Source organism: Somniosus microcephalus, chromosome 4, assembly GCF_052327205.1.
Source record: "Somniosus microcephalus isolate GS21.2 chromosome 4, FLI_Smic_1.0, whole genome shotgun sequence".
Lineage (NCBI taxonomy): Eukaryota > Metazoa > Chordata > Chondrichthyes > Squaliformes > Somniosidae > Somniosus > Somniosus microcephalus.
Window position 1 is genome coordinate 66,394,414 of NC_140990.1, and position 14,000 is coordinate 66,408,413.

A 14,000-nucleotide genomic window follows, 5' to 3' on the forward strand; every position below is an offset into this window, starting at 1 on the left:
CCATGTACAGACCCAGGATTTGAAACCCCACGTACATTCCCAGGGTTAGAATCCCCACGTACAGTCGCAGGGTTAGAATCCCCACGTACAGTCCCAGGGTTAGAATCCCCACGTAAATTCCCAGGGTTAGAATCCCCATGTACAGTCCCAGGGTTAGAATCCCCATGTACAGTCCCACGGTTAGAATCCCCACGTACAGTCCCAGGGTCGGAAGCCCCACGTACAATCCCAGGGTTGGAATCCCCATGTACAGTCCCAGGGTCAGAATCCCCATGTACAGTCCCAGGGTTAGAATCCCCATGTACAGTCCCAGGGTTAGAATCCCCATTTACAGTCCCAGGGTTAGAATCCCCATATACAGTCCCAGGGTTGGAATCCCCATGTACAGTTCCAGGGTTAGAATCCCCATGTACAGTCCCAGGGTTAGAATCCCCATGTACAGTCCCAGGGTTAGAATCCCCATGTACAGTCCCAGGGTTGGAATCCATGCGTTGGCAATGAGCTTGGGCCCCAGCATATGCTCACGGTAAAACCCGGGCAAGGGCAAACCCAGCGTGCCACTCTGAACCCGGTTTTCTGCTCACTCTGTGCCCAGCACTACCTGCACCCCCGATGCACGGATGTGGAATTTCAGCCTCAGTGTTACAAGTTTCATCGGTTACAGGCTGGAGAGAGGAATAATTCAATCTGACCCAGAGCTGTGTGATTGGTTCAGTCTGTGTATCACTGACGGGCCCTTTTAAATTTGAGTGGTCAGGTATTCAAATTCCTGTAAACTCTAATCCCGGATATAAAAGAGGGGAGAGCTGTGTTTAAATCAGAGTCCCCTTGGAGATTCTCTGAGAGAAGGAACTGGTCAGCTTGAAATTCGAATCAGAGTATCAGTGAGAAATTTCCAGTAACAGATTTTGACCATAGAATCAATGGTTACAGCACAGAAGGAGGCCATTCGGCCTGTCGAGCCCGTGCCGAAACAATGTAGCTCATCAGGACGGGGATTGAACCGACGACATTGTCATTATTAGCACCATGCTTGAACCATCTGAGCAAACTGACCAATATCAACTCCCACAGGGATGGGGAATTCTAGAATAAGAAGGAACCAGTCACGATTTGAAAGGTATTAAAGTATTCCAGGGGCCCTTACATTTGGGATATTTCTTTATTTTGTCCACTCGAGGAGTTAGATAACAGACTTCCTCCTGTGAATGTAGAGCTGGATTATTGGGCCGTGATGTGTTTCCTTGTTGATCTTCTGTTAAATACATTTCCTGAGTTAATTTAAATATAAACCAGGTTCTGGGGCGTGATGTTCTATTCACTCATCGAAGGTGAGAGAGATGCTGTGGGTCACACGCTAAGTCCAGTAGCTGAAAGTGATTAACAGACTGTGTTTTGTGTTTAGTGATCCCGGGCGTGTTACCGATACCTTCCCTGGATACCAAGGCTAGGAGAGGCACTCTGGAAGGTTTGGGGAGCTGGGACTTGTCCATGAGAGTAACCGAAGGTATGAGAACTGAAATATTCTAGAGTTAGAAAGGTGAAAAGGCCCAAATCTGCAGCAGTTGGTAACAAGACATCAATTAGTCTCTTACCTTGGAGACGTCAAGGACTCCACACACTGTGTGTTGGAAACAAAGCTGATTTATTTGGCATATGTCCAGAAGATTAAACTCCAGCCCAGTTAGGGAGTTATTAACATCAGAAACAAACCCCAACTATCAGAATGAACATGGTTCAGTCCTGGATGTGATTAACAGCAGTAGTAACAGCAGAATCCAACCCCTGCAGTCAGTTGTGAACTCGCTGGTGTTTCAGTAGGCTGGATGACTGAGTGAATCCCTTCCCACACACGGTGCAGGTAAACGGTCTCTCCCCAGTGTGAGTGCTTTGGTGTGCCAGCAGATCATTTTTCCTTTTAAAGGTCTTCTCACAGTCAGAACATTTAAATGGTCTCTTATCAGTGTGAACAAGTTGGTGTGACGTGAGGTCAGCTGATGAAGTGAATCCCTTCCCACACACAGGGCAGGTGAACGGCCTCTCCCCAGTGTGAACTCGCTGCTGTGTCAACAGATCCCTTGTGCTTTTGAAGCTCTTCTCAGAGTCAGAACATTCTAAAGGTCTCTTTTTGGTGTGAACAAGTTGGTGTGCAGTGAGGATGGCAGACTCTGTGAATCCCTTCCCACACATGGAGCAGGTGAATGGCCTCTCCCTGCTGTGAGTGCGTTGGTGTGCCAGCAAAGAATTTCTGCTTTTAAAGCTCTTCTCACAGTCAGAGCATTTAAAAGATCTATCATCAGTATGAACAAGCTGGTGTGCAGTGAGGTGGGATGAAGAAATGAATCCCTTCCCACACATGGAGCAGGTGAACGGCCTCTCCCTGGTGTGAATACGTTGGTGTTCAGTGAGGTTCCATGAATGAGTGAATCCCTTCCCACACATGGAGCAGGTGAACGGCCTCTACCTGGTGTGAATACGCTGGTGTTCAGTGAGGTTCCATGAACGAGTGAATCCCTTCCCACACATGGAGCAGGTGAACAGCCTCTCCCCAGTGTGACTGCGCCGATGAATTTCCAGCTCAGATGGGCAAGGGAATCCCTTCCCACAGTCTCCACATTTCTAGGATTTCTCCGTGGTGCAGGTGTCCTTGTGTCTCTCCAGGTTGGACAATTGATTGAAGCCTCGTCTGCACACAGAACACATATATGGTTACTCCCCGCTGTGAATTTTCCTTCTATAACAGATTCGACAAACAAATACTAATTATGATATTCATACAATATTATAGTTGTGTAGTAAAGTTCTTCTGACAGGCAGTGTCCACCAACTGAGCAGACCGATAGTTAGCAGATCTGGGAGACACCACAAGATGTTCCACCTTGACTGCAGCAGTCAGCTTTCTTATCCCCGGGTTACGGACTCACAACTAAGCTGCTAATCGCCCCTCTATTAAGGCTCGAGAAGTAAAGCCTGCGTGATTCTTGTTACATCTGTCAATCAGATCATCCTGCTGAAGGAAAGTTACAGAACACACAACCTCAAACTAATCTTACAAATAATGAACTAACAAAGGGCCTCCATCGAACTGCAAGGAATATTACTTCCAGCTGCATTCCTTTTACAGATGTGCTCATTCTAACTCGATCTTCCGTAGACATAGGCTGGGCAGACTGTGTTTGTAACTAACAGCTCCTTCAGTATATTTTCTTCCCACAATTGAGTGTTGTGCCTCAGGAGTTAATTGGAACTATAAACTTCTTAAATTGATAGTTAAGACAGATGGCTTTTGTTAGATCCGTGTATCTTGATGTTGTGTGCCCTTCAATAATTAGACAAGAGACTGCAGGGAACAATCAACAGGTGTTTACTGGATGAGGGTTACTCTAAAACTAACTGTACAGATCCCTACTCAGGGTTTATATACAGGTGTGGTCACTGCCGGTACTACAGTATACAGGAGCTGTAAAAAGTAGTTCTCCCCTTAAAGGTACATACACTACAATTCCTCCCCTTTTAGATTAACAGTACCATAACATTCATTTAACAATTAAATATCAACTAATTACAATTAATACTTTTAACATGCAACATTAACTGAAAATAGTCCATTTATAAATTCAGTCTTTGGGGCGGCTTCCTGATCCTTTCTGGATAGCGCCTTTCCTGAGTGTCTTGCTCTTGATGCAGAGGCGATTCTGGCCCCCTGTCGTCGGTTGGTTCATCAGCTTCCGATGCTACTGTTTCTGGGGTAGATGCTACCTGTATGTTGGGTCCATCACCAGGTACGCGAGACATGGGGTTGACTCATTCCTGAGACTCTAGGATCTGGTCGACATGGCGTCTCACAATGTTCTCCCCAACATCCACTGTGTACATTAGTGGCCCCTGCCATGTGCATATCGTTCCTGGTTGCCATTTCTCTGTTCGGTAGTCGCGGGCCAAGACTGGTTACCCTACATTGAAGCTCCTTGTCGGCTTCTCATTGATGTGCTGGAATTGCTATTCTCAACATCTCTTCGTACATTTGGTCTGAGCAAATCCAGACGACATCTCAACCTTCGGTTAAAGAACATCATGGCCGGGGTCTGGTTGGTGTCCGCATGTGTAGCATTTCTGTAGGCTAACAGGAAATTGTCCACCTTATGTTGCAGTGGAATGTCATCATCGCACATGGTCCTTACTGCTTTTTTAAAGGTTTGTACGAACCTCTCAGCCAATCCATTTGTGGCTGGATGATACGGGGCGGATGTGTAATGCCTTACCCCATTCCTTTTCATAAATCTTCGAAACTCTTCGGACACAAACTGTGGTCCGTTATCAGAGCAAATCTGCTCTGGCAAGCCGTTCCTGGCAAATATGGTCCGTAGGACTGCAATAGTTTTCTCCGTGGTGGTGGAGGACATTTTGATCACCTCAGGCCATTTCGAGTGCGCATCCACGGCTATTAAAAACATTGAGTCCATGAATGGACCAGCAAAATCAATATGCACCCGTTGCCATGGAGATGAGGGCATGTGGTAGTGCATTTTGGACCTTCTGGCATCCTGAGCAGCTGTTTGTCAGGTCCTCGATTTGCTGATTGATCCCCAGCCACCACACATAAGCCCTAGCAAGGCTTTTCATTTTCACCCCTCCCAGATGACCTTCGTGAAGCTCATTGAGCACTCTCTCCCTTAACTTGGGTGGGATTACCACTCGGGATCCACACATCAAGGTCCCCTGGCATACTGACAGCTGTTCTCTTCTGGATGAGAATGCTGGCAACAGTGAGTCACCATGTGTTGGCCATCCCTTCACCGTCAAGTCATATACCCGAGACAGTGTCGGGTCATTTCGGGTCTCCTTCTCTATATCCGCGTTAGTTACTGGCAAGCGTTCAATTATAGTCGAATAAAATATTTCGACAGGGTCCACTGCTGGTGTTTCCTCCGCAGTAGGCAGTGGCAGGCGTGATAGCCCATCAGCGTTTCCATGCTGTTGCGTGCCCTTATACTCGATTTCATATTGGTCCGCCCCTAGAAAAGGGACCATCTTTGTAGCCATTGCGCAGTCATCACTGGAACGCCCTTCTTTGGATTAAAGATGGAGACAAGTGGTTGGTGGTCAGTCAGCAAGGTGAACTTCTGCCCGTGCAGATAGTGGTTGAACTTTTTCACTCCCCACACTAGGCTGAGGGCCTCCCTGTCAATCTGGGCATAGTTACGCTCAGCTGAGGTTAGTGACCGAGACGCAAAGGCTACTGGCCTCTCCGAGCCATCCCGGGATTTTGTGTGACAGCACCGCTCCAATACCATAGGGTGATGCATCACACGCCAACCGAATTGGTAGTGCTGGGTTGAAATGAGCCAACAACTCTTTTGATGTGATCAATTCTTTGCACTTCTGGAAAGCTCGTTTACATTCGTCATTCCACTTCCATGGTACCCCCGTTTGCAGTAGGGTGTTCAGTGGGTGTAGTACTGTAGACAAATTCAGCAAGAACTTATGGTAGTAGTTCACCAGCCCTAGGAACGACCTCAGTTGTGACACATTTTCCGGTGCTGGAGCCTTGACTACTGCCTCAATCTTTACAGGGGACTTATGTAACCCCTCTTCATCAATAACGTGGCCACAATACGAGATCTGCTTCTGGAAAAACTCGCATTTGTGGCAATTAGCTCGGAGCCCATACTCCTTCAATCTAGTGAGCACCTGCTCCAGGTTGGCGAGGTGATCACTGTCATTTTCACCCGTGACCAGGATGTCATCCAAATAACACTGGGTCCCTGGAATCCCTTGCAGGACTTGATCCATTGCCCTTTGCCAAATAGCCGGAGCTGATGCTACCCCGAACACCAGCCGGTTGTATTGGTAGAGACCTTTATGATTGTTGATCGTGAGGTACTGTTTCGAGGCTTCTTCTACCTCCATTTGCAGGTACGCCTGGGCCAGATCAATCTTAGTGAAGCGTTTCCCTTCAGATAGCGAGGCGAAAATATCTTCAATCCGCGGAAGCGGATATTGTACCGTGTGAAGGATTGGGTTCACTGTCACCTTAAAGTCCCCACAGAGGCGAGCCTTCTTTGGTTCCCCAGGCGTATTACTCAACGACCTCTTCATTACAGGAACGATGGGTGTAGCCCACTCGCTCCAGTCCACTTTGGACAGTACTCCTGAACGTTCCAAACCTTCCAGCTCTGCTTCGACGGCTGGGCGGATCGCATAAGGCACCAGTCTGGCATTAAAATACTTTGGGCTAGCATTTTCCTCTATTTTGATCGTCGCCGTTATGCCTTTTAGTGTTCCGAGTCCCTCTGGAACACTTCTTGTGCGTCAGTTAGCATTTTTGACAATCGTCCAGGTGTGACGTCGTCATCCTTTTTGGCATCTACAGTCAGTGCTTGTATGGAATGCCAATCCAGCTGTATCTTCCGGATCCATTCACGTCCTAGTAGTGGTGGTCCTCCACCTGGCAATACATATAGGTCCATTTTTGGTGTTTCCTTGCTGTTATATATAACGTTCACCCTTATTTTTCCTTTGGGGTAGACATTTTGCCCCGTGTACGTCTTCAAGACAATCTCTGTATCTCTCAAGGGTATATTTGAGAATAGCCGCTTGTAGTCCCTTCGGTTTATGACTGTTAGGGCTGATCCTGTGTCCAATTCCATTTTCACTTGGACTCCGGCTATCTTGAGCGTGACCCAGATAGTTTGGTGATCCTCCGTTTTGATCACATTATGTAGTTTCAGACAACCCAGCTCCTTGCTTCCGGAGTCTGTATCACTCTTCTGTTCGTCTGAACTACTCTCCATCACCTTATGTACCTTCTTGTACTTCTCCTGTGGAGATTTCTTGCTGCTGGTTTTCTTTCCCAACCTGCAGACTCTTGCTATGTGTCCTACTTTCCCACACTGTCTGCACACTTTGTCCTTGAACCAGCAATCATTATGGTCGTGTGTTGTTCTGCCGCAGCGTTAGCACTGTACTGTTCCGTATGACATTTCATTTGTGCCATATTCTTGCGGTCTCCGTTGTATCTCTGCAGTGCCCCGTGCGGCTGCTTCGTGTGATACTGCCATGCTGAAAGCCTTGTCCAGCGTAAGATCCTTTTCTGATAGAAGCCATTTCTGGGTTCCTTCACTTTGAAGCCCACACACAAACTTGTCCCTTAAAGTATCTGCTCATCCCGTTCCAAACTGGCAGTGTTTCGATAGCTTGCGCAGTTCCGTTAAATACTCAGCATTACTTTCATCTTTATGCTGGTTCCTTTTGTGAAACTTAAATATTTCTGCTATCAGCAGCGGTGTGGGGTTTAAGTGGTCCTGTAGGATTGACACTATGTTTTCAAAATCCTTTTCCACTGGCTTCTCTGGGGTTACTAGATTTCGCAGTAAGCGATACATTTTTGCAGCCATTGAATTCAACAATACCAGCGCTTTCCTGTCATCTGGCACTTCATTCGCCTTGCAGTACACTTCTATGCGTTCAACATATGTCACCCAATCTTCGACTTCATTGTTGAACGCTGTGACACTGCCACTCTTCGGCATCCCTGGGTGTGGTTAGACTGGCTCCAAATGGCGTCTCCTGCGCTCTCCCTTATTCTCCGCTGTGGCTCAAAATGGCATCTCCCGTGCTTTCCTTTCTTCCCGCGCTCTCCCTTCTTCTCCGCTGTGGCTCAAAATGGCGTCTCCCGAGCACTCCTTTCTTCCCCGCTGACGCTGCTCGGCCCTTGAACACCGGCTGCGCTCTGCGCATTTTCCTGTGCACCTCTCTCTCTCATTGACGCTGCTCAGCCCTTGAACACCGGCTACGCTCTGCTCTCTCTCGTTGACGCCGCTTGGTCCTGAACACCGGCTGCGCCCTGTGCGCTTTACCCTCCCTCTTCTCCCGTCAACGCCGCTCGTTCTTGAACACCGGCTGCGCCCTGTGCGCTCTACCCTCTCTCTTCTCCCATCGACGCTGCTCGGCCTTTTTCTGTGCCATCGGTCGGCTCTAGCCGTCGCTGTCCGGGAAGGGTCTGCACGGTACCTGTTGCCAGCCCGTTTTGCTGGACCACCGTGACTTGAGAACCAAGCCCAGCTCTCAACAGCCTCCCCTGCGATGCTCAAGTCTCCGCTGGATGGTCGACGCCCGTACTTCTGGACTCAGCCTTTTTGTTTCACTGTTCTCCAGGAGCGAATCCGTGGGAGGTGATGCAGAGTTGCAGGTAGGTTTGAATCTTCCCGTCGCCAATGTTAGATCCGTGTATCTTGATGTTGTGTGTCCTTCAATAATTAGAGAAGAGACAGCAGGGAACAATCAACAGGTGTTTACTGGATGAGGGTTACTCTAAAACTAATTGTACAGATCCCTACTCAGGGTTTATATACAGGTGTGGTCACTGCCGGTACTACAGTACACAGGAGCTGTAAAAAGTAGTTCTCCCCTTAAAGGTACATACACTACAGCTTTGCCCATTGCCTAGACAGCACAATGATGTTTATGGGCGTCTCCAATAGGGAAGGTCTCTGTGTAGAGAATAACAACAACTTGCATTTATGTAGCACCTTTAACATAGTAAACTGTCCCAAGGTGCTTCACAGGAATGTTAGCAAACAAATTTTCGACACCAAACCGCATAAGGAGATATCAGCACAAAAGAGGTAGGTTTTAAGGAGTGGCTTAAAAGAGGAAAGAGAGTTGGGGAGTTTGGGGGAACGAATTCCAGAGCTTAGGGCCCAGTAGCTGAAGGCACGGCCACCAATGGTGGAGCGATTAAAACTGGGGACATGCAAGAGGCCAGAATTGGAGGAGCGCAGCAATCTGGGAGGGTTGTAGGGCTGGAGGAGGTTACAGAGATCGGGAGGGGTGAGGCCAAGGAGGAATTGGAAAAATGCTTCAATTCTAGAGAAAGCAGGGACAGGGTACTGAACTTGGATGATCAGCCATGATCTCATTGAATGGCGGAGCAGGCTCGAGGGGCCGAATGGCCTACTCCTGCTCCTAAGTTCTATGTTTCTGTGTTTCTAGCCAGTTAATCTTTTAATTCAGAATCTAGCAATTCTAGTAAACATACAATAGCAAAATACTGTGAATGCTGGAAATCTGAAATGACAACAGAAAATGCTGGAAACACTCAGCAGGTCACATGTATATGAAATAAAGAAAATCTGTCCTGTGTTTAGAAATTCATTCTAAATCTAATTTAATCATGACAATATTTTCATTTTAATTCCAGACTTCTAAAACACTATTTCCCACACTCGGTCCCTCCCTATAAAGTGTCCCTGTGTAATATTTCTCAGTTTAGGTGAAGGACGGTCCCTGACTATTCTCCATTTCTCCTCCATTTACAGACGCTCCCTGACCAGTCTCCATTTCTCCTTCATTTACAGACGCTCCCTGACCAATCACCATTTCTCCTCCATTTACAGACGCTCCCTGACCAGTCACCGTTTCTCCTGCATTTACAGATGCTCTCTGACCAGTCACCATTTCTCCTGCATTTACAGACGCTCCCTGACCAGTCACCATTTCTCCTGCATTTAAAGACGCTTCCTGACCAGTCACCATTTCTCCTCCATTTACAGACGCTCCCTGACCAGTCTCCATTTCTCCTGCATTTACAGACGCTCCCTGACCAGTCACCAGTTCTCCTCCATTTACAGACGCTCCCTGACCAGTCCCCATTTCTCTTCCATTTACAGACGCTCCCTGACCAGTCTCCATTTCGCCTTTCATTACAGACGCTCCCTGATCAGTCACCATTTCTGTTCCATTTACAGACGCTCCCTGACCAGTCTCCAGTTCTCCTCCATTTACAGACGCTCCCTGACTCACTTCCTATCTGTCCCGGAGTTTGGCGCTTTGTTGAGATTCGGGCCGGAGTGAAACAGGAACCCACGGGTGGGGGCGGATAATGTTCACTGCTCTTATAATCGGGCCTAGGGCTGCACTCGGTGTGTGTGAAGCCCGTTCACACAGCACCGAGCAGAGCGGAGCTGCTGAGAATCTCGCAGCCTCCCCCCGGGGTTCATGAACCCGCTCCCTGAGCTCGGGGTGTGAGCGGCCCGCGGTCCCCCGGGGTTCATGAACCCGCTCCCTGAGCTCTCTCACCTGATGTGTCAGCGGCTGCTGCCAAGGTCCGCGCATGCTCAGCTCACCTTCTGTTGTGCAGGTTGAAAGGTCAAGCCCCGCCCCTCACACACTCTGATTGGTTGGAGGAACCATCGCCCGCTCGGTCCTCCAGCCCCGCCCCTCTCTTCCTATTGGTCCGGAGCTCCCGTCAATCACCCGGGCTGTGTGAGCTGGGCATGTGCGGACCTTGGCAGCAGCCGCTGACACATCAGGTGAGAGAGCTCAGGGAGCGGGTTAATGAACCCCGGGGGGATGCGGGCTGCTCACACCCCGAGCTCAGCGAGCGGGTTCATGAACCCCGAGGGGATGTGGGCTGCTCACACCCCGAGCTCAGGGAGCGGGTTCATGAACCCCGGGGGGACGCGGGCTGCTCACACCCCGATCTCAGGCAGCGGGTTCATGAACCCCGGGGGGAAGCGGGCTGCTCACACCCCGAGCTCAGGGAGCGGGTTCATGAACCCCGGGGGGACGCGGGCCGCTCACACCCCGAGCTCAGGGAGCGGGTTCATGAACCCCGGGGGGACGCGGGCCGCTCACACCCCGAGCTCAGGGAGCGGGTTCATGAACCCCGGGGGGACGCAGGCCACTCACACCCCGAGCTCAGGGAGCGGGTTTATGAACCCCGGGATCCCTGACAGCCAGCCAGGAATCTTGTGCTGCTGCTGTGCCAGAGGAGAGGAGAGGAGAGGTCTCTCTCTCTCTCTGTGTCCAGGAGAAGAGACCACATCTGTTGCTGCTGCAGCTACTATTGGGGTGCCAGAGGAGAGACCAGGAGACTAGACCAGAGCTAACAACAAAGGGAAGCCATTCCATCACTGCTTCCCCAACTGGGCTCCATTACAGGAGAGGGGAGAAAAACAATCATCCTACATCTGTTCAGAAGGAGGGAGAGCCATTGGAAAACTTCTACGGGTGGGTGTTTCATGGTGCACTCTCATAAAGACTTTGTATTTAAATGGGGGGGAGGAAAGAAGAAGGAGAAGAAAACATCTAGGGGTGTGTGTGGCTCTTATGAAAACTAGGCCATGCACACCACTAGCAAACACCCCTCCCTATTGCTTGACATGGGACAGCTGGAGCTGCCCAGGCGAAGTCATCCTTTAATTATCACATCGTTCAGACCTGGTGGTGGACTGAGCCTGGGCATCTCCAGCTTTATTTTCCCAGGTGAAGACATCTTCTCCCCCCACAAGAAGACCATCAATAGAGACTTATTTTTCAGAGAGTGCACCCCTGCGAGCACCCACCCACCATCTTGAGTGGAGACCCAGCCCCTGCGGCCTCCCTCCTTCCCACTCCCCTTTCTCTCTCTCTTTGCCTCTCTCTAAGAGGCACCTCATATCCATTAATTGCCTGTTGAGCAGAGGGGAGAAGGCCCCTCTCCCAATTTAATCAACAAGGGGAGAGGTGTGCCTTCACTTTTAAAGCTCCCTCTGCTCAGGAAAAATAACCACTGAGGCCATTAAGATCACCAGGCCTGTGGCTTGGAGTGGGTGTAGCCCTTTATAATGAGCACCCCATGATGGCGACCACATCATCGTCGGTGACGGGGCCAGCAAGGTCATATGCAAGTGTGGCAGCCACGGCCATGGCTGCTCCCGCTGCTTCTGCTGCCCCGTCACCATTCCGCCTCATCACTAAAAAACACGGGGTGAAGAGCTACACTCACCCCAACATGACTATCGAGGTGTGCATGAATGCCATGGCTTAGGTTGTCGGCCCTTCAGCCATCGTCGCCGCCTTGAAAATGTACGGCAAGGCTGTGTTCTTCCTGGGGTCAGAGCGGGCGGTGTCCCTGACCGTAACCAAGGGCTCACCGTGGGTGGGACCTTCCTGCCGGTGAATCCTCTTGAGGCCACCGCGCAGAGGATCCTCTTATCAAACGTCCCGCCCTTTGTTTAAGCTGAGCTCCTCCTTCCCCACCTATGTCAACTGGGGGAGGTGAGGTCGGGGATCACACCGATCCCGCTCGGATGCAGGGAGGCCAGCCTCCAGCACGCCATCTCCTTCCGGCGCCAGCTTTTTGTTCAGCTGGCGCGGGAGGAGGACACCGAGGGCGCTTTTATTGTGTGCCACGAGGGGGCTGACTACTGTGTCTTTTGGACGTCGGACGGTGTGCGGTGCCACACCTGTAAGGAGGTGGGGCACGTACGAAAGAACTGCCCCGCCTCCAAGGCCGCCAGAACATCTGAGGCGGCCAAGGCTGGCGCCGCCGCCGCTCCTCCCTCCGATTCTGTCCGCGCGTCCTCAGCACCTGATGCACGGTCGACGTCGGAGGCCAACGCCACCACGGCCTCCAGCGGGGGGGAGGGAGAGCGTCCGCGTGAAGGGAAGGTGCAGAAGAAGATGAAGCACCTTAGGGCGGGTCCCCTCGGTGAGCACACGGATACCGACGATCTGGCAGAACTTACGCCCGCATACCTTGCGCTGGTGGCGGCGGAGTCTCAGAGTTTGGGGGCCTCGTGCCCGGGCCCTTGATCGCAACCGCTGAGGTGGAAAAATTAAGACCTGTGACCGGGCTCGGGCTCGAGGAACCCGAGCAACCCGCACGACGGGAGGGAGCGGAGGAGGAGGTCTCGGTAGGTATGGAGGTCTCCCAGCCTTCGTGTCCCTCCATAACAAAAAGGAGGCGCGAGTCCCTGGAAGAGGAGGAGGACCACGAGAGACAATGTCCCTCCTCGCGGAGGGAATCATCGCCCACCGTGGGTGCTGCGCCCCCCCCTACCATTACTGTCATCTGTATTCGGCAGGAGTTGCCTGTCCCTCGGGAGGGTACGACAGATGAGTCTGTCCCACCTGCGCCTCCCGGGGATGGGGAAGAGACCCTGCGCGTGGGTGGTCTGCGGATCTACCGCGGAGGAAATAACAAAAGAATCGTTACATCTCGCCATGTCGGGCGCCCTGGAGACTGGGGTGGGCGAGGCCAGTGAGGCTGGGCTCACCCAGGACATTCCGGACCATTCCCAGGTGCTGCTCGATGTGGCAGAGGAATGTATTCAAGCTCCCCAGTCCGCTGGGTCGGTGGCTGATGGCGGTGAGGGGGAAGGCCTCCTGACTCCGTCTCCGACGCTGGCACCAGGGGTGTTGGGGATAGTGTACTCCCCGGTTTCCCCATGCACCCTGGGGCAGAGGGGTCCCTGAACCACTGCCGCCTCCTGACCCGGCACCTCCGGAGGAGCCCAGGGAGGAATCCTCTGCCGCCGATCCTCGGGGTGGGATCGAGACAGAGGTGGGGCTGGCTGATGACGACCTCCCGGAGGAGGACGGGGAGCCGGCGGAGAGCACTGGGGATGAGTCAGACTCCGTCGCCAGTGAGGCGGCAGATACCCTCGTGCCCCGCTCCGAGTCCCCCCTCATCCCCGTTGTGGAACTCCGGGACTTTCTGGCTGCGTGCCGGGGTTGCCCTGGCAAAATCCGGCTGGCCCTAGACAGATGGTCGGATTTGGCGTTGCTCGTCGGCTCTGTCCGTGGCGCTGTCAAATCCATGGGCGCGGACGAGAGCGCGGGGCCGCGCGAGCAGCGTCGGATCAACAAGTTCCTCGCTGGGCTGCTGAGGGAGTGGCGGTCGACAAGCGGCCGCTCTCCCTCCTCCCGTTAGGTTAAGTAGAGGTTGCACTATGCTCTTGTCATGAAGATAACCATAGCCAGCCTCAACATCAACGGCAGCAGAGATGCGCGCCGTAGATTTAATAACTTCTCAGTCCTCCGGGACGGGAGGTATGCGGTGTGCTTCCTGCAAGAAACCCACACCGTTCCGGAGGACGAGGCCACGTGGCGCCTGGAGTGGCAAGGAGGGGTCAGCATGAGTCACCTCTCCAACTATTCCAGCGGGGTGGCTATCTTGCTGGCCCTGCATTTTCAGCCGGAGATCTTGGGGGTCAAGGAGCACGTGCTGGGCC

General features: G+C 51.7%; 1 protein-coding gene and 1 pseudogene across 1 annotated transcript; one reads left to right on the plus strand and one right to left on the minus strand.

Moving 5' to 3' along the window:
* Window positions 1-340: 340 nt before the first annotated feature.
* LOC147119108 (uncharacterized) lies at window positions 341-10,134 on the minus strand. The gene is made up of 2 exons (XM_085984796.1): window positions 10,081-10,134; window positions 341-2,686 (listed from the first exon to the last, which is right to left on the minus strand). Exon 2 carries the CDS (start codon window positions 2,440-2,442, stop codon window positions 1,792-1,794), a length of 651 nt encoding a protein of 216 aa, XP_085840922.1. The 5' UTR covers window positions 2,443-2,686; window positions 10,081-10,134; the 3' UTR covers window positions 341-1,791.
* Window positions 10,135-12,912: 2,778 nt separating this feature from the next.
* LOC147119109 (uncharacterized) overlaps window positions 12,913-14,000 on the plus strand; it is a 195,307-nt pseudogene continuing 194,219 nt past the window's right edge.

Coding starts and splice junctions, on each gene's coding strand:
- LOC147119108 (XM_085984796.1), bottom strand. CDS start 2,442: ATGTGTGGGAAGGGATTCACTCATTCATGGAACCTCACTGAACACCAA.